General features: G+C 61.2%; 1 protein-coding gene across 2 annotated transcripts; it reads right to left on the reverse strand.

Annotated features, from left to right (window-relative positions):
* Window positions 1–23,661, reverse strand: LOC121152510 (filamin-A). Of its 2 annotated transcripts, XM_040974618.1 has the most exons (48): window positions 23,581–23,661; window positions 20,309–20,793; window positions 17,589–17,837; window positions 17,411–17,508; window positions 17,171–17,318; window positions 16,692–16,810; window positions 16,528–16,605; window positions 16,272–16,434; window positions 15,977–16,177; window positions 15,375–15,512; window positions 15,169–15,292; window positions 14,912–15,048; window positions 14,621–14,814; window positions 14,299–14,412; window positions 14,071–14,214; window positions 13,418–13,541; window positions 13,160–13,320; window positions 12,984–13,074; window positions 12,734–12,903; window positions 12,398–12,515; window positions 12,019–12,281; window positions 11,234–11,831; window positions 10,972–11,145; window positions 10,738–10,900; window positions 10,500–10,660; window positions 10,242–10,412; window positions 9,751–9,874; window positions 9,505–9,661; window positions 8,815–9,004; window positions 8,632–8,655; window positions 6,199–6,446; window positions 5,993–6,088; window positions 5,762–5,864; window positions 5,529–5,669; window positions 5,292–5,420; window positions 4,892–5,065; window positions 4,611–4,772; window positions 4,317–4,520; window positions 4,059–4,211; window positions 3,844–3,966; window positions 3,483–3,749; window positions 3,195–3,332; window positions 2,886–3,001; window positions 2,219–2,351; window positions 1,268–1,444; window positions 899–1,117; window positions 610–816; window positions 1–483 (listed from the first exon to the last, which is right to left on the reverse strand). In XM_040974618.1, the coding sequence occupies exons 2-48, from the start codon at window positions 20,676–20,678 to the stop codon at window positions 296–298; spliced, it is 7,944 nt and encodes a 2,647-aa protein (XP_040830552.1). In that variant the 5' UTR covers window positions 20,679–20,793; window positions 23,581–23,661; the 3' UTR covers window positions 1–295. The 2 variants fall into 2 exon arrangements, with proteins under 2 accessions (XP_040830552.1, XP_040830553.1); XM_040974619.1 differs by lacking the exon at window positions 8,632–8,655.
* Between the last annotated feature and the right edge of the window lie 862 nt (window positions 23,662–24,523).

Genomic DNA, 24,523 nt, shown 5'->3' on the forward strand with positions numbered 1-24,523 from the left:
GAATGGAAGCAAAACTTTATTCCTCTTGGCTGGAGAAGAAAACTAGTGGGTGGTCAAGGACAGGACCCCTACTTCTTCCCCTCCCAGAACCAAAGAAGACAAGCAGCGCCACCGACCGGCTCCCTCTGCACAAGTGAAGCCAAGAGGCCAGCCATGAGAGGCAGGTGAGCGCAGCACGGGGCAGGGGCGACTGCAGTGATGGGTTGGGGTGGCCAGGTCAGGCCAGAGGGCAGAGGAGAGCAGGCGTGGGGGGCACTTCTCGTCAGGGCAGCTGCTGGCCAGTAGTGCACCGAGCTCAGGGCACCAGGACACGGTAAGGGCTACCCGGGATATGCTCGTCGCCCCACTTGACCACCAGCGTGTACTCCCCTTTGTCCTTGAGCAGGTAGGAGACGCTGTAGAGCCTGCTGCCCACGTGCTTCACCAGGATCTCCTCGCAGGGTGTCCTGGGGCCGTGAACCCCCACCAGCAGCATGCTGTTGCCTGAAGGAGCAATGGGCCTCAGTCACAGGCCCCGTCCCTGCCCTATGCCCCCGCTGTTGAGGCCACTCCAGCTTCCCGACCCCCAGCTCCACCCTTTCCTTGGCGGTACAGACGGCAGCTGCCCACCTGCTTTGCTGCAGTCCACCGTGAAGCTGCTCTTCTGGCCCACGTAGGCCTTGCTCAGCCCCAGGCCCTTGGCCACCACTTTGCTGGCATCGGCAGGACCCGGGCCTGACACGCCATGCTGGGTGGCAGCAGCAGCAGCCTTGCTCAGGGAGTCCACAAACACCGAGGACGTCTCATGGAGGCTGTGGTTGCTGACGAGCCGAGGGCCTGTGGGGCACAGTGGCTTGGGCTGAGACGGGGAGGAGTACCAGGCATCAAGTGGGCACCAGAAGCCTGGCCATAGGCTCACCTGTGACTTTGGCCTTAAAGGGGCTGCCCCCGATGTGGTAGGGCCCACCATACTTGATGGAGATGAGGTAGCTGCCAGGTGCCATGGGAGTGTAAGTGACGCGGTAGCCCTCGGGGCACTCCTGGCAATCCATCTTCACCTTGGAGGGGCCATCGATCGTCACCGAAAGGGCACCGGCTCCCGCATTGGTTGTGTTCACGATAAATTCAGCTGGGCTCCCTGGGAACAAGGGAGGTCAGGCAGGGTTTCCTGGAGCCCCGACGCCCAGCCACCCAGTACAGGTGCGCGGAAGCGACGCGCCTCCTGTTGTGGCCAAGAGCTTGGCCATGGCCGACTCAGCCACGCGCAAAGCTGTACCTGCCGACCCACCTGTAATGCCGCCTTCCAGGCCTGCTCCGTAGGCGGACACCATGCCTGGGTCCCCTCCGTGCCCAGGCTCCCCAACTCGGATCTTGAAGGGGCTTCCAGGGATGTGGGTGCCGTTGAACTTGACATCAATCAAGTAGATGCCATTCTCGCGTGGGATGAAGCGCACAGCATACTTATCTGAGGAGTACAAGGGCATGCTGCGGGCCAGGGGGCTCACTGGGTAACCAGCAGGTAGCCACTCAAAAGGACAGCCTCAGTCTTGGCCTTCTGGGGTTTCCCTCACTGGCCAGAACGACCCAAGCAAGATCTTCTCCCCCAGCCCCAACCTGGGACCCCTCTTCTTCTTCTAGGGCCGTGTCGGATGCCCACACACCCGCAGAAGGCTGAGGGCGGAAGCTTTAGGCGCCCAAGCAGCCCGCCATCTGGACTCATCGGCACCCAACTCTTTTGTGAGCACAACACCCGCCTCGCCTGTTTGCATTCGAAGAGGTACCGTAAGTGCCAGGACCCCTGCCCGTGAACCAGGGCTCATGCACAGGCCGAACTTGCTTCGAGCCACACAGCCAGGAAGGGGCGGGACTAGGTGGTGACACTGATGCGGGCGAGTCTACTGCAGGCGCCAAGCACTTGGCCAAAGATCCGGGCAGCCCGTGGCTAGACTTGAGGGTTCTCCCTCTGCAGACAAACTGCATTGCGCTGCCAAAGCCTTCTTCCTAGTGGCCACACTTGGCAAGCCAGATGCCCGAGGGCTTGGGCTACGAGTCAAGGAGGGGTTGCCTGGTTGAGAGGGCCCAGGCAGACATCGGGGCCCCATCTTGGCTGCTGATGGAAAAGTCTGTACCTTCCTTTTGTTCTCAGCCTGCTTCCAGCTGGCTGGACAGGCTTTGGGGAAGCCTGCTGCGCCCGATGGGCCCTGGGCAGGCGGGTGGCTGGGCAGGGACAGGGCCTCACCTTGGTCAATCTCTGTGACATAGCACTCCTCCAGGGCTCCCGAGGGGCTGTGCACCTTGGCATCAATCGCCCCCTTGGCCCCATTCAGGCTGACTGCAAAAGAGGCTGGCTGGTTGACCTTTAGCCCTGACTCCTGGAAGCACAGCAGATGAGGTTAGGTGGGGTGGCAGGAGCAAGGGAGGAAGGAGGGCAGGGCCCGAGTCAGGAGGCCCCACGAGCGCATACTTACCCAGCTGGCGTCCAACTTGGTTTAAAGAGGGAGAGCCACTGATTTGCTAGGGACAGCAAGTGACAGGCATACGCCCTCTCCCTTCTCCCCGTCCCCCACCCCACAACTCTACAGTCACACAGTCCCAGGCAGCAGGAAGGGAGGGTGGCCCTGCAGCCCTGGCAGGCTGTCCCTCTTTAAACCTCAGCCCTGGTGCTCAAGGGGCACAGGCTCCTGTTCAAAGCCTTTAGACCTGAGACACGAGAAAAACTCCACGCGGCGGGCAGGGTGCTTCCTGCCAACCCCAAGCACGGGCTGTGCCCGGCCAGAGCAGGGGCCCGGTGCCCAGAGCTGGGCCGGGTGAGTTACTCGACACAGGGCCACGGCCTGCGCTTCGTGGTGCCTCTGGTCTGGCCGGGCCCAGGAGCCCTAGGTGGACAGTTTCTCTCAGTGCCTCACCTGAAGACTAGAAACAGTAAGGCGGCGGGCATCGCCGGACGGAGAAGCCACAGGCACCACGAAAGGACTGTCAGGTATGTGCTCCTCGTTGAACTTCACCGACACCTCGTAGTCACCTGGGCGGGAAGAGAGCACGAGGCTACACCGGGCCACGGCAGCAGTGAGTCATCTTATGCCATCCCAAGGCTTAGCCCAGGTTCTGGGACCTCGAGGCAGGGGATGGGGGTGGTGTCTGCAGGCCAAGGGGTGGAGGTGGGTGTACGGAGTCAACTCCCACTCCTGCTCCAGCCCCAGCTTGGCCCCCTGTACCTGGCTCCTGGACCACATAGGCCACACCGCACGAGCCATCCTTGCGGTCCTCGAAGGAGATCTCAGCCTTGCTTGGGCCCTCCACAGCAATGGCCAGGCCCCCAGCACCAGCCTCCCTGGTCCAGATGCTGAATTCAGCTGTGGAGAACAGTGGTTTCTCCTAGGAGGTTGGTCCTGGACTACGGCCCTCCCAGCAAGGTCCCAAATGGCATGGCTGGCTCCTCGCCCAGAGCAGCCTCCCCGCAAGCACCCAGGAGAGCAAGAGCGCCCATAGGCAAGCTGGCCTACCTGGCACTCCAGCTTCAGCCCTCTCCAGGCCAGGGCCTCCAGCACGGACCTTGTGGGCTCCTCCTTCCCCGAGGGGCCCCACAGTGAACTGGAAGGGGCTCCCAGGCACGTGCTGGCCCTTGTACTTGACACTGACTGTGTGTGTGCCCATCTCGGCAGGCACAAAGCGGATACAGTATGTGTGGTTCTCGCCTTCCACAATCTCAGCCTCGTGGCTCTTGCCCGAGGGGCTGGTCACCTGGGCTGTCATGTCCTGGATGCTGATTTCTGTGGGGGGGGACGGACGGTGATAGCCTGGTAGGCAGGAGGCCTGCACCCCACCGCCTCTCAAAACCACTCTCTGGCTCCTCACAGCCCCTACCAGGGATCTTGAGGCTGAGGTCGCAGTGACTGCCAACGTTGGCTACCGAAGGAGCCCGTCGTCTGCGTGTGATGCTCTCTTTCACCCGGCCCTCGCCTGTCACTTTGACTGAGAAGGGGCTACCTGCAGGAAGAAAGTGAAGCCCATGCCCAGCACAGGTTACACACGGTGTGGTAGCGAGGCTGGGGCAGGAGGTGCGTGGTCACCACACTAACCGGGCACGTGCTGGTCAGCAAACTTGATGTTGATTATGTAGTTGCCGGGCTCTGTGGGGCAGTAGGTGACTCTACACGTGCCGTCTTCCAGGTCCTCTGTGTTGATATCCACCTTGCTGGGTCCCTCGATGGAGAGGCTGAGTCCACCGTAGCCTGGGAAATGGCCAGCCCTGAGTCAGACTGCCAAGTACCATGCTGCCCACTGCGGCAGGTAGGCAGGCAGGCAGGCAGGCAGGCAGGCAGGCCACCGCTACCTACCTGCATCTCGAGTGTCAATGATAAACTCCGCAGGTTCAAAGGTATGGCCCTCGTGAAGGCCCTGGCCAGACACGCGCACACGGCTGGCATCCCCAATCTCCGACTGGCTGATCACCACTGGGATGGGGCTGCTGGCCACGTGCTGACCATTCTTCTTCACATGCACCAAGTGCTCCCCCGTCTCCTTAGGCACGAACGAGATCCCTGGGCACGCGGGGCAGGACTGTCAGCGGGAGAGGGCGCGGGTCTCCCTCCCGCAGCTGCCTTCCCTTCCAGGCCCCCTAGGCCTCATACCCACGTGACCGTTGCGCAGCCGCTTCAGCAGACATGGCTCCTCCCGGCCGGATGGGGGCACCACGGTGGCCGTCAGCAGGCTGAGGTCCGTCTCCGAGATGTTGATGGGAATGTCAGCTGCAGAGCCCACCTTCAGGTGGGACATCCGCATGGAGTCGTCACCTGGCAGGGGCAGGGGTAGGGTCATCTGTCACTATGCGTCTAGCCTGGCCGCAGGAGGACCAGACACCCAGCAGGCTGCCTGCTGCTGCCCACGGCCCACTGCCCCCGGGGCCACGCACCTGTGACCCTGGCAGTGAAGGGGCTGCCTGGGATGTGTTGGTCGTTGTACTTGACCAGGATGCTATAGTCGCCAGGCAGTACCGGCAGGTAGGAGACACTGCACGTCCCGTCCTGGTTGTCAGTACAGCTGATTTCCGCTTTGGAAGGACCCTCGATGGCCAGTGACAGGCCCCCTGGGGAGAGTCGCCAGAGAGGCTAGGCCTCGTGCCTTGGGTTGAGGGCATATCTCTAGGCCTGCCCTGAGGAGGTGCCCCACGGGGCCGGGTGGGAGGGAGGCAGGGGAAGGGCTGAGGGACAGGGTGCCCTACCCGGAACCCCTGGCACATTCAGCCCTCAGCCGGGAAGGACATCCCAGACCCCCAGGGCATGGAGACCACGGAGACCACGGCTGCTGCTCACCTTCTCCCGCGTCTTTGGTGTTGACAGTGAACGTGGCGGGCTTGTTCACCACTCCATGACTAAGGCCTGGTCCGTAGGCAGTGACATGACCACAGTTAACGTAATCCACATAGAACTGCAGGGGGCTCCCTAAGGTAGGAAGAGGGACCACATGGATGGGCAGCCTTGTGTCTGCCACAGCATCCCACAGAGATGGTGCTGACTACAGTGGGGCACCAGGCCAAGGAGGTGGCCCACCTGGAATGTGCATGTTATCGTAGCGGATGTCCATCTCGTGCAGGCCAGCCTCACTGGGTGCATAGCGCACAGTCACAGTGCCGTCCTTGTTGTCAGTGATGGCAGGCTGGGCCACCTTGCCTGAGGGCATCCGAACCTCCCCTGTGGACCACGGGGCAACAGTCAGCTGCCCCTGCTGCTAAAGTCGGCACCCTGCAGCATCCAGCCCGGGCTCCTTCCAGGCTGCCACTCACCAGTGATCTCGCCCTTCTTAATGGCGAAGGGGATGACGAGGTCAAAAGGCCTCAGGCTGGTCACATCCAGCCCGTTCACGCCCACCAGGGGCCTCTCAGGGGCCTGCAGTGGGGATGGAGACAGCATGCCCAGGTAAGTATGGCACAGGGGTCCCTCCTTGCAGATGGCCCATGGGCCTTCCAGCCGGCCAGCCCACAGCATCCCCTCGAGCTGGGCAAGCCGGACCGTACCCAGGTCTGCTGGCCACCCTGGGCATAGGCGTACTGTGGGGCCAGCTGCTGAGGCCGCAACGGGGGCTGTGCCACGGGCTGGTCCCCAGCCAGAGCCTGTGGGGCGGAGCGAGAGCTAGAGAGTCTGTTGTCACCGAGGGGCCCTGGGAGACAGGCTGGGCTGCACCTGTCGAGAGCCCCCCCACTCCCTCCCCAGCCCTCCTCACCGTCACTTGGAACGGGCTGTTTGGCACATGCTCGCCACCAAAGCGCACGCAGATCACATATTTGCCTGGCTGGGGGGCTGTGTAGAAAATGTCAAAGGTACCATCTTCATTCTCTACCACGTCCACGTCCACTTCGGAGCCGTCAGGCGTGCACACGGTGCAGGTCACCTTGCCTTTCCCTGCCGCCTTTGTGTCCACGGTGATCACAGTCTCCTCCCCAATCCGGATGGTGGGGCCAATGCCAGCACCTGGGAGGGCAAGGCAGGTCCCCAAAGGGGAGGCCGGCATGTGAGCTCGGCCCCTGGGCTGCTCCTGTGTGCCTGCTGCCCACCCAGGTCTCTCAGTGGCACCACGAAGCGCAGCCAGGTCTCCCACCCCTCCCCCAGCTGGGATGGCGAGTGCTTTCTCAGAAGACAGGAAGGCTTCTCCCGACCACCTCAAGCCCGGAAGCCCACCTCAAGCCCTGACTAGGGGGTCCCTGGGTGCCAGGGAAGAAAAGGGTGCACCTTCTCGGCATAAGCAGTTCCTGCTCCCTCCCTGCCCTCCCCACTTGGTCTCACTGGCCTGTGGCCGGCGTCAATGAATGGCAGCATTCTGCCGGGCCCATAGTTGCCTGCACCTGCTGTGACTTGGCCCCCAATGCTGTGTGGACGCAGTGAGGCAGAGTCCTGCTGCAGCGTGGGGGGCATGTGACACTCGCCTTCCTACCCCCTAGGCCTGAATGGGACACCGGAGCTTCCTGCCAACTGAGAACGCTCGCTCCAGCAGCAGCAGCAGCTCACAGTGAGGCAGCCCGGCGCAGGCGGGAGCAGAGAAGCAAGAGGCAGCGAGGTTAGCACCCAAGGAGTGCAGCATGGCAGGCTTGGCAGAGCAGTGGCAGCACCCAGGGGACAGGGACAGGAGGCCCAAGCCACAGCCACCACCACGGGCTTGCAAGGGCAGAGCAGCTGAATAGCCTCGAGGGCCCCAGAGTGCCCAAGGAAAGGGGAGGTACAGTGACGTTATGGCCTGGGGCTCAGCTGTGGAGGCTTGGGGAGCTGTGGGCTGTGAGGCCTAGCAGCAAGAGCACCCCTACAGCCTGGCCTCCTGCCAAGGAAGCAGCCAGGAGCACCAAACCTGCTAGAGAGCCAAGTTCAAGGGGCCCTCTGGCCAGTCTGCCACATCCCCCTACTGGCCAAGGATCCTTCCCTCTGCCCTAGGCCTCGTGCTGGCTATCCATGGCCCAAGTGTGTCTCCTGGGCTCCGGGCCTGGCCACCTGCTGCCCCGGGAGGCCTTACTCACAGGAACCTTCCAACACCTGACTCCCACTTTCCCAGCTTAGCCCCTAGCCCATCAGCGGGTCTCAGCCACTTTAGTCTCCACGTACACCTCCGACTGGGCTCCCACCTGGAATCCCATGGCCATTGGCCTGGCTCAAGCCACCTGTCCAGCTTGCCCAAAAGCGACTTCAGCCCCCAAGTGGGGCTCCCTGCCTCTATGCCTCCATACTGTCCGTATTGGCTACATAAACTAAGGCCACACTAAGCCTCTTGCCCTGCCCACTGGCCCCCAAAACCGAGTCCTGCCCATATACCAGGTCCTCTCCCATCCCCAGTTCTGCTCTCCCAAGTTGTCTAGCCAGCATTCGCAAAACCCTAGCCACCCTCTACTGCTCTCTGGCCACCTTGACCGAGTGGCTGGTCTACAGCCTACGGAGGCCCTCAAATCATGGTGGCCTCTCAGCGGTGCCCCTGGCTGGGCAGGCACACCTGGCTGCCTGTCTGGGGATGGCCTGGATAACGTCACTGCTGGGGGACAGGAGAGGAAGGGAAGGAGGAAGACGGGCAACATAGTGCACTTTGGGGCTCTGAGGCCGGACTGGGCCCCGCCATGCTGGTCACCCAAGCAGTCAACGCTGGCGCTACTGCACTACCAGCCAGCCCTCCCTGCCCCCCATCCACGCTCATGCACTCCCCCAGCCCAGGATTCAGGCCCCTGGGAGGTAGGGATGGGAGTCTGTGGATCTGGCCGGAGCTCAGCACTGCCCTTGTCCCCTTAAGACACGTAGGGGCCCTCATGAGAAGGAAGGGCCTGCTGCCTATCCCTGGGCATTACCCAGAGTGCCAAGATCCCCAGACCCCGAATTCCCCGGCGGGGTGCCTCTCAGGATGCACCTCACCCCCAAGCTCTCAGCTGCAACCCGAGTTCTCTGATGGGGAAGCAGAGGCCCAGAGAGGGGAAGGGCCGGTGTGTTCATGCTTTGCTCGGGAAGCCTTGCTGGGCCCTGACCCTCCAGCCAGGGCCTCCTCTTGCACAGCCCCTCCCCCCACCGCCCACTCTATCCCTGCTGGGAGCTGCAGCTGGAACTGTCCTGGGAATTAGCACCAAAGAGGAAAGGAAGCTGCCCCTTTGGGCAGGAGGGGCATCGGGAGTGGCCCCAGCAAGCAGCTTACCTAGCCCGTGACCTCCGATTGACACTGAGGTGAGAGGGCAGAGAGCAAGGAGAAAGGTCAGGTGAGTCACTCAAGGGGGCGGCCCCCACTCCCACACGCCGCCCCAAGCAGCGAGCCCTTGCACACAGGCAACACCCAAGCCTCGTGCCGAGTGTCACGGCGGCCGCTGGCAGGCTGGCTCACCTGTGACTGTGCATTTGCTGGCATCTCCAGTGGGCACAGCCCGGACACGGTACGGGGAGAAGGGGATCTCATCACCACCATACTTGATGAGGATGGTGTAGCGGCCTGTCACATCTGGCACATAGGCCACAGTGTACGTCCCATCGTGATTGTCCTGGATGTGTGTCTTCTTGGGCTTGCCTTCAGGGTCCTGTGCAGTGGAGCATGCAAGAAGTATTGGTTGAGCCCAGATCAGTCCAGACCATTTTATGCCCTCCCAAATCAACAGCAAACCCTGCTGCTATGAGAACAGCCCACAGCTGTCCCCTGGCCAGAGTCTAGAACTGAACAACAAAAAGGGCCAAGGACCCAAGTATTCATCCTGTTTGACCAAGTTCCCTGCCACAAGCCACAGACCCAGGGCCGACCCACAAGTATCTCAGCTAGAAGATGCCAGAGTCTGGGGTTCAGACCTGCCTCACAAGAAGAGCACACAGGGAGAAGTGAAGACACTAAACGCCTTGCAAATGCACTATTAGCTGCTTGCACATGGTCAGCAAAGCCAGAGCCTGCCCCAAGTCGTAACCCAGCAGAACAGAGACGGACACCCACCCTTCCTTCCCCACCCTGGTACAACTCCCTAGAGAGTGCCAGGCTGGCCTCCCCTGTCCCTGTCGCCCTGCCCCACACCAGTGAAGTTTGTGAGCTCACCGTGATCTGCACAGCCAGCAGGCCTTCCCCAGCATCCTTAGCATCAATAGTGAACTCAACCGGGAGGCTAGCCGGGACACCAGTGGTGTTGAGTCCAGGGCCACTGGCCTTCACCTTGCTGGCATCATGTGTAGGCAGCACCTTGACCTTGAAGGGGCTGTGGGGCCAAGGTGTTGGGAGATCAGCTGACAAGCCTGCAGCACACAGCCGGAGCCCTCCCTACAGGCAGTGGGCCCCGCCTCTCACCTGCGCGGCACCTCTTCTTCCCCATACAGCACAGAGATGCTGTAGGGTCCTTCTCGGCTGGGCACATAGTTGACCGTCTGGGTGCCATCGGCATTGTCCACCACATCCACTGGCTCCACAAGGCCTGGCCCCAATCCAAGAGACAGAACCTCAGACAGCTTACTGGACTGTCTCCCTTCCCCACTAACCCAGCCTCAGGCGCACCTCATCCTCACTGCCCATACCCAACAGCCCCAAACCCCTGTGGCACAGATACCACTCTGGAGGCCTTCTCAGACACCTGTCCTTCTTCCATCCTCCCCCCATGTGTCAGTGGGCACATCTCAGCTATTTTACCTCCTCCTGGTCTCCCCACCAGCTCAGCTGTCAGCCCAAGGCCCCCCAACTGCAGCTGCCTGCACTGGGTGTGCTGCGTCTCCCTGTTCTTCCCTCAGTAACTGCAAAGACAACCCCCCTCCGAGCCACTGGCTGCCATGCAGGAGGGCACTCACCTTTGGGGCCCTGTACTTTGACCTGCAGCGGGGCCACACCAGCCTTGCTTGTGTCCACCTGGAAGGACTGAGGAATGTTGGCACGCACCATGCCTGGGCTCAAGCCAGGCCCAGAGCACTGTACCTTGGATGCATCTGTCACGTCATGCACAGGGACCTTGAAGGGACTTCCTGGGTGTTGGACAAAGAGGCAAACAGCTGTGTAAGATACAGTGGGACAGAGGGCAGTCCCAGCAGTCTTGATCACTGCCTCCTTACCTGGCACTTGGTGGCCACCGTAGGTGACATTGAGGTTGTAGGTGCCAGGCTCATAGGGGATGTACTCTACCGAACAGCTGCCATCCTTATTGTCCATGCAGGACATCTTAGCCTCAGAGGGTCCCTCCACAGCCAGGCCCAAGCCGCCGGTACCAGCTCCCCTGGTCCCAACAAGAGCCTGTCATCTCTAAGGGTCCTGAGGCACAGGCCTCCCCCATATCCACAGTGATTAGCTTACCTGGTCTCCACAGTGAACTTATTGGGCTTGTTGGTGGTCCCACTTTGGATGCCTGGCCCATGCACCCGCACCCGGGAGGGATCACAGCCCTCAGTGACGGGCACCTGGAAGGGGCTGCTGGGCACGGGGCTGCCAGCATAGGTCACATCGACAGAGTGCAGTCCTAGAGGGGGGGTTAGGCTGAGTCAGGACCTGTGTGGCACCCGCCCCCAGTCAAGGCACCCCCATACATACCCTCTTCGTAAGGCGTGTACTCCACTTTGTACGTGCCATCTCCACAGTCCTGCACATAGGTCTCGGTCAGGTTGCCTGAGGGGTTGGACACACGGGCCTTGACATGCGGCCCTCCAGTCTGTGTCAGAGCTCGGGCATCCACACTAAACTCAGTGGTGGCCTCCCGGAAGACACCTACAGTGGGGCACAGAAAGCAGGCATGTGGGGCTGTGGCCTCCAACCCCCACCCTACCCTGCCACCATGTATCTCCTGTTCCCTCACCTTGGCCCTCAATGCCAGGTCCGTAACACTGGACACCCGAGGTGTCCACCGCAGGCTCTACCTGCAGCTTGCTGGGAAAGTTGGGCACAGGCTGGCCGCCATACTTGATGGTGACAGTATAGGCCCCTGGGCAGAGAGGAATGTAGGTGATGGTATGTGTGCCGTCACCGTGGTCTTGGATATAGACCTCTGCTGGAAGCCCTGCCTCGGAGCAGATCTCAATGGTCAGCTCTGCACTGCCTGCACTCGAGCAGTCCACTTGGAACTGTCCAACCTCGCCTGCAGTGGCTCGCTCCAGCCCAGGACCCGAGCACTTAACCTTGGATGCATCAAAGCAGGGAACTACATGGGCCTTGAATGGAGAGCCAGGGATGTGGGTGTCGGCGAAAAGGATGTTGATATTGTAGTCTCCAGGCTCAGTGGGCACGTAGGACACAGAGCATGTGCCGTCCCCATTGTCCAGACACTCGAGTTGGGCCTCGCAGGGGCCTTCCACTGTCAGGCCCAGGCCCCCTGTGCCAGCACCCTTTGTGTCGATAGTGAAGCGGGCCGGGGAGCCAGCACTGCCCCCTTGTAGTCCCGGCCCGAATGCCTTCACCTGAGGAAAGAGGGAGGTAAGAGCTGAGGGCACGCCACCTGCAGCCTAACCCTCTGTCTCCCCTTTGCCCCCTGCCTAGGCCACCCAGCGGTCATGAGAACAAAAAGCAGAAGCGGTAAAGACAGGCTTGGAAGAGAGGCGTCCCCAGAGACCCCTACACACTGAGTGCCCACCACACTGCGGTTACCTTGCTGGGCTTGGTCGGGGCCACAGCTTCCAAAGGAAAGGGACTGCCAGGCACAGGCACGCCGTCATACGTCACTTCCACCTCATAGGGCCCCTCCTCACGGGGAACGAAGCGTACCACACTGTTGTCTGCTGCCAGACCTGCCTCCACCTTACATGGCACTGCAGTGCCCGAGGGGCCCACAATCTTGGATGCCACCTTGCCTTGGCCACCAGCTCCCTTTGATTTGATCGTGAACTCTTGGTCTTTGCCCACATCCACTTCTGTCAAAGGAAAGGAGGAGAGAGCTGTGAAGTGCAGCTGCAGCAGACTCTCGGGACAAGCCCCGGGCTGCTGAAAGTGGTCTTCCGAGACCTCAACAAGGGTCCCTGGCACTTACTCTCTCCCAGGCCAGACACCTTGATCTTGCTGAGGTCCAGGCTTGGAGCCACTCCCACTGAAAAGGGGCTCTTGGGGATAGGATCCCCTCCGTAAGTGACATTGACTCCGACTGGGCCCTGGGAGGTGCGCAGAAAGATTGGAATGAGGTTTAGAGGCAGCGGTGTGGCTCACTACTCCCCTCCGCCAAGGACTGTTGACTGCGCTCTCCCAGGGAGACATGAAAGTAGGCAGGAAGCCCCCTGGAGCAGCCCACTTAGGCCACCGTGCCAGGAGGCCTACTGACTGACTGGCTGACTGTAGTGGAGGGGTGTGGCTGCAGGGGTAATAAGAGTACCTGCTGCACAGGTGTGTACTTGACCGTGTAGGTGTTATCATGGTGGTCAATGATGTCCACGTCTCTCACAGCATCCCCCTTGGCCATCCCTGAGAACTGGACATCCAGTTTGCCTTTGCCAGCAGCTTTGGCATTGACCGTGAAATGGGTGGGTTTGCCAAGCTCAACACCTAAGGAGACACAGCGGCCATGCAGAGAAGCCTAGATTTGGGTGGTAGCTCCCAACCTCCTCCAGGAGACTCCTCCTCACCAGTGCGACTAAGGCCAGGACCCTCAGCCTTCACTTTGCTGGCATCGTGAGAGGGTTCCACCTTGACTCGGATGGGGCTGGTGGGTGTGGCCTACAGATTGCAGAAAGACAAGGGCTGAGAAGAGAGCAGCACGCCAACACGCAGGAGTCTTGGGGCTGGAAACAGCAGTACCCACCTGGTCAGCAAAAAGAACCATGATGGTGTAACTGCCAGCCCCACGAGGCGTGTACTTGACTGTGAAGGTATCGTTGTCATTGCGGATGATGTCAAAGTCAATGTCGGCCTCAGCAGGGCCCACCACTCCAGGGGCACACTTGATGCCAATGCTGACATCTCCTGTGACAAGGTACAGAGTGGAGACTGGTACCTCGCTCAGCAACCCATCCACCTGAATTCTTATCCTCTCAGGCCACCACCCAGGGCCAGCCCTTACCTTGGCCTGCCTCTGTGCAGTCCACAGTGAAGTAGGTGGGTTCATGGGCCTTGAGCCCTGTCTTGGCCACTCCTGGCCCATATACCTTGACCTTGTTTGGGTGGCTGCCAGCTCCCACGTTCACCTGCAGGGGCACAGGGGCAAGTGTAAGGATCTGAACAGCTTGGGGAAGTCAGGCTTGCTTGCTCAGCCATGGCTGCAGGCACAAAGACTGGCACAGGTGTCACGGGGGGAGCCTGACACTGAGAAGTCCCCCTTCTTAACTAGGACCTGGGTCCACACAACACTCGTCCCACACACTCATAGTACCTGCAGGTAAAAATACCCTGAGACTTCATCCGCAGACAAACAGGCAAACAAAAATACCTATCTATACAATGGTGACCTAGTAGTCAGCCATAGGAAGGCATGAAAACTTCTCCAGGCTACAACTGAACAGAAACGCCACATATCGTTTCTGCCTCATAGGCTTTGAAGGGAGTGCAGCCAACGGGGAGTGCCTCCTGAGGCTCAGGTGACGTCAGTGCCACGCGCTGCAGTAGTGGCGGCCACTCTGCACGTGCTGAGAGCCAGCGAGGTGTCTGCCCGAAACGGCAATATGCTTTCAGAGATGCCAGGGCGGACGGTCCCAAACCCCCAGAGGGCCAGCTCACCCGGAAGGGGCTATTGGGGATGCTGACACCACCCCAGGACACCATGGCTGTGTGTTTCACTGGCTTCCTGGGGGTGTAGGAGCAGCTGTAAGTGCCGTTGCCATTGTCCTTGACTGTTGTTTCTACAGGGCAGCCTTCATTGTCCTGTAAGGCAGAGGAAGGTGGTCTGTGAGTGTGCCCAGAGCTGGAGGTGCACCTGCCCTGTCCCCAACAGAGGTGGAGCCCCACCTGGACTTGCACTCGGAGCGGGGCCTTCCCACCAAGCTTGGCATCCACCGTGAACTCTGCTGGTTTGTTGACGGCCACTCCTGTCTTCTCTAGCCCAGGCCCACGTGCCTTCACCTGTTAAGGGACAGCCCAGAGCTCAGAGGCCCAAGGCTAGACACCCCCAGTGATATGAGCCAGGCAGGGAAACCAGGAGCATGCTGGGGCGGATAGCAGCCCAAGGTCTGCTTCCCAGTCTTCCAGCCCAGCTGACAGAAGCAGTGGCACTAAGCCCCCAAACTGCAGCAGAAGGAAGTCATGACTCAGGCCAGCACACGCCTCTTACCCTGTCTGGGTGGAAGTCCTGGGGCGCGTCGCGGATGTCAGCCATAAAGGGGCTAAGGCGGATGTCCTCACCGTTGCATAACACATGAACGGCATATTCGCCAGCCTCCTGTGGCCAGTAGCGCACATCACACGAGCCATCACCCTTGTCGTCGCATTCGATCTTGGCCTGTGATGGCCCTTCCACTGAGAAGCCTGACAAAAGCCACCAGCCCCATCAGTGTCCTAGAGCCTTGGGGTGGGCTCCCTGGCCCCCTCAGCCCCCAGGCACCTGCACCTGCTGCCAACTCACCCAGGGTGCCCACGTCGTCACCAATGGCCTCCACCACAAAGTCAGCCGACTTGCCGACAACACCGCCCTCCAGCCCGGGTCCCCAGGCCCGCACCTTCTGATTGCCGCACTCGGTTCCCACCTTCACCTCGAAGGGACTGTGGGGGGGGGGAGAGGCACGCAGGGTGGTGCTGAGGGGCGCCACCTTGCAGGGGACACTCAGCTGGGGAGGCAGGAGGGATGCTGCAAAGTGAGGAGGGAATGCCCAGAGCCCTCACCTGCGCCCGATGTTCTGGCCACCCCAAGTGATGGTGACGGTGTACGTGCCAGGGACAGTGGGGTAGTATTCGAAACCATATGTACCATCACCCAGGTCCTTCTGCTTCACCCGCTCCTCGCCCTCTGCCAAGACATGAGGGCATTAGGACTGCCCAGCAGCAGCCCAATAGGCTGCCCCCCTCCACCCAGCCCCAGGCCAACTTACTGGGGCCCTTCACAGTGACCTTCAGCTCCCCGCTGCCAGCTCCCTTTGTATACACCTTGAAGTCGGCAGTCTCCTTCACCCGCACACCCTTGGGCTGAAGGCCTCGGCCGACGGCCCGGCAGGCACTCGGGTTACAGGCTGAGGGCAGAGGAGCGGCCTCAGACACTGTGAGTTGGTAGGATCTGGCTGTCCCCTCCCTTGCCTCCCACAGGGCCAGCAACATGCAAGGAAGGACTACAATGCATCAGGTCCCCGGGAAATGTGGCCAAGGCCAGGCCATGGCCTCCTCCCCCGACATCCGCAGCCCCCAGGCCCCACCCAGCCATCCCTCCAACAAGACGAAGGATGCAAGTACCATTGACCCTGCAGGCAGAGAGCAGCAGGTTCCTAGACAGCTGGAGCGAGCTCCTCCGAAGATGAGAGCATGGAGAGGAGAGAGGCAAGAAAAGGAGCAGAAAGAACGGCCCAGCAGGCGAGGAAAGACAGCGCGTCCCAGACAGCAGAAACTCAGAGACCAGCGTGCCTGGGCAGCAGCTTGCTCTCCTCCCACCAAAGCCCCAGGCCGAGACGACAAGCATGGGGGCTGTCAGGCCCAGACCCACCTTGGCCAACTGTGACCATGTAAGGGCTGCGTGGGATGGGCACCCCAGCAAACGTGACGTGCACCGTGTGCACACCCTCCATGGTGGGCTGGTAGCTACAGCGATACATGCTGTCACCCCGGGCCTCCAGCTGTGGCTCCACTGTGCCCTTCTGTCCTGTAGGGTCCTGAATCACGACTTCCACCTCACCGGTGCCAGCTCCTGCCAAGAGGCACAGCTTCAGCTCCTGGGCACCAACAGGGCCCTGCCTCTCACTTCCCCCTTGACCGGCCAGGCCTGCACAGCTGCCTCCCACCTGCTGTGAAAATCTCGAAGTAGGTAGTCTTGTTGGCAATACTGCCGGTGGGCTCTAGGCCAGGGCCCTGGGCAGTCACTTTGCTGGCATCCCCCTGTGATTTGTCCACATACACTTCGAAGGGGCTCTTGGCAATGTGCTGACCCGCAAACAGCACAGTGACCTGTTGCCAGGAGGAACTGAATGTGAGGGCAGGTTCCAGGGCTCTAGCTATGGCCCACACCAGCAGCCAATCCTGCAGTAGCCCAAGGCTCACCTTATGAGTCCCCGTCACCTCGGGGACATAGCAGACAGAGAAGGTGCGGTTCTTGTCATTGTTGGCAGTCACCTTGGCCTGCAGCAGGAAGCAGCTCATAAGCCTTTGTGGTCTTCCAACAGGGGGCACCCAGGAGTCTCCCAGCCTGCAACAGCTGCCCCTACCTCCTCCTGGTGCCCCGCTGGATCCTCCACATACACCAGCACCTCTCCCTGGCCAGCACTTCTGGTCTCCACCGTGAACTCCGCCCGCTTCTTCACCATGTTGCCTGTGGGCTCAATGCCTGCCGAGGGAGCAAACAAGCCAGAGGTAGCTGTGAAGCCCTCCCCCGCTGCAAGCTTAGCGCCCTTGCCTGCTAGAGACCTGACCACCTTCCCACAGATCCCTTCGCTTACAGGAAACCTGTACCAGGCCCTCCCACCCTCCCACCCTGCATGCTTCTGTGACTTGAGCAACCCGCTGGTGCTCTCTGGTCCCATCCAGTGACCTGGCCCACTGCTGTCTGTGGCCTGGATGGCATCGAGTCACCCAGCCACTGTGCGACCCACCATACCCTGGGGCCTGTTGGAGGCCTCCCAAAGAGCATGCTATGCCTTGGGGAGGGCATGAGCACATGTGAGCACCTCCAGCCAGGTTCTCTCACCTGGCCCATAGGCTCGGGCTTTCTTGGGGTTCAGCTTGGGCCGCAGGGGAGCCCCTGGCTTCAGCTTGGCCTTGGGAAACTGAGACAGGTAGGTCATCACAGAGTGCTCATCCACATTGGGGTCCACAATCTCCTCCGGGGTGATCACCTGTCACAAAAGAAGGAACAGTGGAGCCACATCCCATTGCCCCCTCAGGATGCGCTCGTAGGCAGCAGCGAGCCTGGCTGACAGTGGTGTACCTGGGGGATACCCAGCCAGTCGTCGGCCTGCTGCATGGCCTCCCGTGCGTTGTTCACAGGCTTGCTGGCATCCCAGGAGTCCCAATCGGGGCAGAGGCCTGCAGCAGGAGGCAGACTGTGAGGCCGGAAACAGCAGAGTACTGCCATCCCAGTCTCCCCACTGGCCCCACTCCTTCACCTGGGGCACAGCTGTCAACAAGGGCACCCAGGGCCCGGCCACTCTGCCAGTCCCGGCTGAAGTTGGTGATGGGCAGCTGCGGCAGCTTGTTCTGGATCCAGCCCAGCAGCCTCTGCTTGGGGGTCTGCTTCTTGGCCTCCTCATCCTCCTCCTCGTCCCACATGGGCATGGAGATGGAGTAGTGCAGGATTAGGGTCCAGATGAGCCCCAAGATGAGCTTCAGGTTGCCATCAACGATGGCCTTGCTGTCTGTAACACAGAGCAGTGGCAGCGCTGGGCACTTGGGCCTTGGAGGCGATGGGGCCCTCTCTGCCCAGAGACTGTTGGGAGCAGAGGGAGAGACCCCACAGGCACATGGCAATAGTGCATAGCAAGGAGTGCTAGGAGTCAGTCTGCACACGGGGCTGCAGGAGGCACTGAAGGCCAGTGCTGAGATGGGGCTACAGCAGGGGCTGCTCCGGCCTGGGAGGAGCAGCCAGTGCTCCTGACCTCCAGCTGGGTTTGGACTGAGGAGGGGGAAGGCTGGATTGGCACAGACAGTTGGGAAACAACTGCTGCTCCAGAGAGACTGCGGGGCGGGGCATAAAGCAGGGGAAGTGGAGGCTTGGGCAAGGACCCTTTAGAGCAAGGCAGTGTGAGCCCCATCCCCACCCCCACTTCCTTGCCTGCCCCTGAGTCACCACCAGAGTCAGGAGGGTGCAGAAGGAGGCTCCAGGCATGGCTCCAGGGAGGGGCCAAGGGTCCAAGGAAACCAGCAGTTGAGCTACATGTCCCTGACTCACTTAGTCAGGGACTGCTGCGGTGATGAGCTGGGCACACTGTTAGGGGACCCTTTGCCCAGATGGAGGAGGAAGGGGCTGCGGGAGCCCAAGACTCTCAAGTGGGGTCCTTCATTTGCCTGGCACTCACCACCCACTCTCCTCACCACCTAACAGGCCCGGGCCTTGGGCAACCACAGTGCTCACCACAGGGGAAGTGGTTAGGGCGGGTACCCTATAACCCCCCCATCACCATGGCAACTCCTGCAGTCTGTGGGCCCCACCCAAGGCCACCTCTAGGTGGGTGGCAAAGGGTGGGGCAAGTTCTCTAGGAGCTCATCTTTGGAAACCCTGCTGGCCTCCTCTGTAATCAGAGCAAATACTTGCATGATGAGTCAGCCGGGGAACTGGGGGGCGGGGGACACATATCCATGAGCTGTCCCTGGCAGGTGGCCTCCCAGATGAGTCCCCAACTCAGCTCCCGGGACCACTGGGACTGGTCCTGGCCTCTCACAGCTCCTGCCTTTCACTGTGCCCCAGTGGGGCTGCCCATCAGGCTTCCCGCTGTGAAGGCCCTCAGGACCCTGGCCCTCCAGCCCCGTGGGTGGGGCCAGGCCCTCCCCTGGTCCGTATTAGGCCAACCAGTGCCAGGGCCCCAACTGCCTCCCAAAAGAGGGAGGGAAAGAGCAGAGCCCCAGGCAGGCAGGGAGTCGGCCTGGTTAGCTGGCCCCGCCCCATCCCACCCCCTTTCCCTAGCCCCGGGGCCAGCTGGCCCCCTCCTTCCCCTAATCACTGCTGCTTTCCAACATTTTTTTGCCTTATATGGCAAAGCTCTGGGAACTAGGCCTGTTCCAGCCAGCTCACAAGGAGGGGAGAACGCAGGAGGGAGGAGATCCCCCCAAAGACCTGGGGTGTGGCCCGCCTCCCCACATCCGGTTGCCCCCCCCCCCACCCAGGGCTCAGAAATGACTCAGCTTGGCTAGACAGAGGCCTGGGGAGGGGGGAGTGCTCTGCCTCGGCTGGCATTCCAATGTAAAGTGGGCTCTACCAGCCTGTGCTGCCAGGGAGTGGCCGAACCGGGTCTAGGTCCTTCATTGGCCTGGGCTCAGCATGGACCATTCCAGGCCCCATAGGATGGTCAAAAGGCTGCCCCCCACCTGGCTGCTGCTCCTGTCCCTCACCCACCTAAGACCTCCTCCAGCCCCCATCCTGGCGCCTGGCCCCAAGCAGCCCCTTCTCTGGGAAGAGCCAGGCTGCAGCGGGCAGGCCCAGTCAGCACCAGCATCTCCAGTCCAGTGATACCGACACTGGGCTGGCAGTGAGCCCAGCGCATGCTGGACAGTCTTCTAAGAAACCACAGCGTTCTGGATGCAAGAAACCCAGGCCTAAATGAAAGCGTGAAGGTGGCCAGCAGAGTGTGTGAGTAGACTTGGACACTCGGCCACTTCACCTTGCTTCGGCCAGCTGTGCCTCTCTTTAACCCCCAAATCCTCAGGGAAGAGCTAAGTGGGGGAATGGATGAAACCATCTGCAAGGTGGGGCATCAGCCTTCTGAGGACCGAGATAGTCAGGTCGTATACAATGGGACACACAAACTTTCCCGTTTTGGCACACATTCTATCCACTGCTACGTGGAAAAGCCCCGGCCACAACTCCTCGGGGCTTAGCGGTGCCAGCCTCCCCCAGGTACTCTCCCACCATGGGCGCCGGGCTGGGGGCGCGGCCTGCAGAGGATGTGAGCTCAGCCTGGGCGCGGGCCAGCCTTAAGGCAACGGGCAACGGGCGGGGGCGCATAGCGGTTCCGCACACCCGCCGGCCAGCCCTCGCGCCTTTGTTCTCGAGGCCCGCGCGGAGGCCCGGGGACGGGGAACTGGGAGGAGTCCGCGGAGAGGGGGGGTGAGGGAGACGCACGGAGCACCCGCCCCTGCCCGTGGGGCTCCCGGGGGCGACCCGCGCCCTCACCGATGGACACGAGCTTGATGCTCTCGCGGTCCAGGAACTCGAGCGCCACCGACACGTTTTCCAGCTGCATCTGGCGGAAGGTGGGCCGCTGGTTGTGCTTGCGGTGCATCTTTTTCTGGCTGAGCACCTCCAGCAGCGCGATGAGACGCAGCCCGTCACTCAGGTCCGTCTGCAGGTTGGCGATGCGCTTGCTCACGCATTTGAGGTGCTCGTTGCACCAGCGCGTGAATGTGTTCTGTTGGATCTTCTTCCACGGCGCGTCCTCTGCCAGGTCCTTCTCGGTGGCCGGCATCTCAGCGTCCCGCGTGTCGGCGCCGCCCGGAGCCGCGCCCGCCGCGCTCTGGCTGGACCGGGAGTGGGAGCTACTCATTTTGAGGCGCGAGGAATCAAGGGGCGGTGCTGCAGCCTTGGCTAGGGGACGGCCCTTTAATTAAAGTTGCAGGCACTTCGACGCGTGCAAGGAGAGGCTGACAGGAAAGGCTGCGCTGTGGAGAGAGCGAGCCCTTTAAAAGCGGGCGGAGGGTGGAGCCAAGGGGCAGGGACGCTGGGGGGCGGGGTAGTGGGGTGGAGCTTTGGGGTCCCACCCGCTCCGCTTCGCCCCGCCCGTTGGAATGTCCCGACTGCCCCCCCCCCCCCCAGCTCTCACTGCATCAACTAGACCCCTGGGTTCCCGGAAAGATCTATGGGCCCCGTAGGGAGCAAGGATGGGCCTGGTGTCTGCGGCCTCTGGCCAGTGCTGCACAAGATGCGCCCCAGAGAGGCTAAGCTTAGGAGTGCCTGCCCTAGGTCCGCTTAGCCTCCAAGCTGCACACCATCACAAGGGACTTTCCTTCCCTAAGGCCTTTATAGGGGGCAGGCGGATCTCGCCCCTTCCCTGCGCCCTCCGCCCTTGTCCGCCTTCGGGATCCAGGCCCAAGAGTTGCCCGGCAGCAGCAGCGAGAAGGAGCCCACTCCTTCAGAGCCAGTCTGGAAAGAGCACCGCTCTCGGGCCAGCCACGGCTGCAAAGGAACGATTTTGCGTGCACCACGCCAGAGAAGCGGCTGCACCTGGTGCACCCCGTACCCCGGCCGGCCTCCTCAGTTCGCACCTGCACCCATCAGTTCCCATCCCCTCCCTGCTTCCCTTCCTCCTGCCGCGCTCCACTCGGGAGGAAATGGGCCACTGGGCCAGGAGGCCACAGGCGCTCCAGGAGCCAGCAGCCTTCAAAGGTGTCCTGGCGTGCCAAGGGGCACAGGCAGAGCCTGGGTGTGGTGCTGGGACGGTGTGTGCCTGCCTAGCCCACCTTCCTGTACACCCAGGGCGGCGGGGGCGGGGTTGGGGGAGGGGAGGAAAGGAGAGAAGGCGCTGCTCGTGTCATTATGTCCCTGCACCCAGCATGAGCAGGAGGTGGCCAGGCACGGGGCAGAGAAGCGTGGTAACCATGAAAGGCTTCATTTCACATCTATAAGGCCCTGTCCAAAAGGTCCCGCACATTTTGGCAAGGTGTAAGCAGATGGGTGTAGGGAGGCTTCAGCTGTAGTGGCAGGTGCAGAGTGAATGGAGGACATGCAGGAGGTGAAACGCAATGGCCCCAAGGCTTGGTTAGGAGGCTGGTGTGTCTCCAAGCTGTGGGTAGGGACCTCCTGGCATGAGCTTCATAGCAGAGAGCCCTGCAGATGGTGCAGAAGTTGTCCTGGGTGGATATGGGATCCTATGGATGGGGGGACACACACCCACCTTCTTACCTGGCAGGGACTCCTCCCTCTCCAGAATGCCACCTTCTATCATTTTTCCAGAAAGGAAAGTCTGTCCCTACTGCTCAATTCTAGTGATAATTAATTTATCTGCTAAACAGTAGAAGGAGACCGTGGGTTGGCCAACATGTCATGCCCAAATATGGCTGACTCGCCTATGACCTTGGGTGTGTGCAGTGCCAGTGGGGGTTGTAGGGAGCAAATGGCACTTGTTTTGTAAGAACGGAAGCCCATCCCTTCTGCTGGCAACTTTCTTACACATCCGCAAAGAATGCACCAAGGTGCTGAAACCTGGGCTGCAGTGGGAAGAACTTGCAGATCCCAGTCTGCCAGACCCCTTTCAAGACTTTAGCAATCAATTCTGTCTCCATTAAGTGCCATTCATTCTTAATCAGGATTGCTTCTCGGCCTTTTGGCTAAGATCAAATGCATTCTTCATCGGGGCGATTGAGGCAGAGTCACTAATCCTTAGTCAGCAGAAAGGAACACAGAAGTGGGCTATCCCAGCTTCTAGCCTTGGGTCTTTCCGTATTTCAGTGAAATAAGGGAATTCTTGTCCCTAGGAGTCCACACAGTATCACCAGCAGATGTCGCCCCATCTCCAAACCCCCCAGATCAGGCTGTCTCAGGAAGCCAAAATCCAGTTCTTTCATATTTTCCCTTATTTGGAGTCGATTCTTGGATGTTAGTCACACCCCGCCCACCACCCCACCCCCAGCCCTCAGACCCCAGGCCAGGCCCTCCCTCAAGGAGCGAGAGCCCTAACCCAGGAGCCTTTTTCTAAGCCTACAGAGCCAGGGGGCGCCACGAGTGAAAGCTGCAGACTGGCATACAGAGACCTGGGCTAGCAAGACGTTGCCAGGGGTGACAGGTGGCAGCACGCAGTTGCTGAGCTCCCGCCCTGAACAGGTACCAACCGGCCTACCAGCCGCCTTCACCAACTCTTCCTGGCCCACTGTGCTGCCAGAGTCTGGGGCCTTCTACTCACCTCCCACTCTGAACTTGAGACTGTCATTGGCCACACCCAATGCCTCTACACCCCAAGCAATAAGAGCAGCTAAGGGAACCAGCTCCCTTGTGACCAAAGCAGCCAGTACCCAGTGGACCTGCAACTGGCAAGGTACCTACAACCCGCATGCACACACACACACACACACACACACACACACACACACCAGCACCACCGTACTTTCCAAGCATCCTTCCTGCATGACCCTCAGCACACACGTCCTGCTAGTCTCCGGCCCTTCCCTGCAATCTCTCGCTCTCACTCTCTGGTCCCGGGCTAGTGCTCCCAGATACCCGAGCACAAACAGAGGGTCACGGGTAATCTAGGGACTGTAACCACTGGATACCCACTCCCATACGCCAGGGGCACCGCTATCGTGCTCCCCGCGCTGCAGCTCCACTTGGCCTCGAAGTGACCGCCTGCGTTCTCGAGCCTTTTCGACAGACTGCCTTCTCCATCCGCGCCCCCCGCCCCGCCTCCCGCGTGCCAGCTCGCGAGCCCCGCGGCGGGCGCCCCTCGAAGTCCTCACCTGCTCCCTCTGCGAGCGGGCTGGCGGCTACCGCCGGGTGGCGCCCAGCTCACCTCCACGCCCGCGCCCGGTGCCTCAGGGCTCACGCTGGCGTCCGCTGCGCGCCGCGCGCCTCCACGCGAATGGGCCGCCGCTGCCCGCCTTCTTGTTGGCCTCACCCCCGCCCCGCGCCCGCCCCGCGCCCGGCCCGGCCCGGCCCGGCAAGAAAGCCTTAATTGGTAAAATCGCCCAGGAGCCAGGGGATGGGGGTGGGGTGCGGGGGCGCGCCATGAGCTCGATCTCCCCGGCAGCCTGGCGACGCCGCTCCCCCCCCCCCCCCCGGGATGAGCTCACCGCCCAGTGAGGGCCGCCAGCCCCGGGCGGGGTGGGGGCGGGAACAGAGGGTCTGCTGGGCCCACATCTAGGCTCAAGCCACCACCACTGGGCATGGTTGAGTTTAGGGGAGCCACAGGCTCTGCAGCTAGCAAGGCCCAGCTCTAAGACCGCCTTCTCCAGACAGCCATCCAGCCACAGCCCCATCTCTGGCCCAAGCTTAAACTGGTCAGGGAAGTCGAATTCTACCCTCTGACTAGGGCAAGAAGTGAAGCCGAATTCTGCCCCTCTGACTAGGGCAAGAGGTGAAGCCTCAGGTACCAGGAGCCCTCCAAGGCCTGGGCTGCCTGTACCTGAGGCATCCTGGGTAACACTGTCGCAGGCCCTGGCAGGGACAGGCCGTGGACACATCCTGAACTCCAGAAGCACGAACAGGTGTAGCCTCGGCCCTCCTCTTCTACGTGTCTGTCTCCTGGTAGCTTCCTATTTAGCTCAAATGGCACTTCCTAGGGGTAGGCCCACAGAAAATGGTATTACTTCAAGACTTTTACTGCTACCCCCAAAGAGGGCCTGTTAGCACACACTCAGACACACACATGCGGAAAAGTACTCAGATACTATGTGCTCGACT

The sequence above is a fragment of the Ochotona curzoniae genome, unplaced genomic scaffold (genome assembly GCF_017591425.1).
Source record: "Ochotona curzoniae isolate NIBS_2020 unplaced genomic scaffold, NIBS_Ocur_1.0 contig_2469, whole genome shotgun sequence".
NCBI lineage: Eukaryota > Metazoa > Chordata > Mammalia > Lagomorpha > Ochotonidae > Ochotona > Ochotona curzoniae.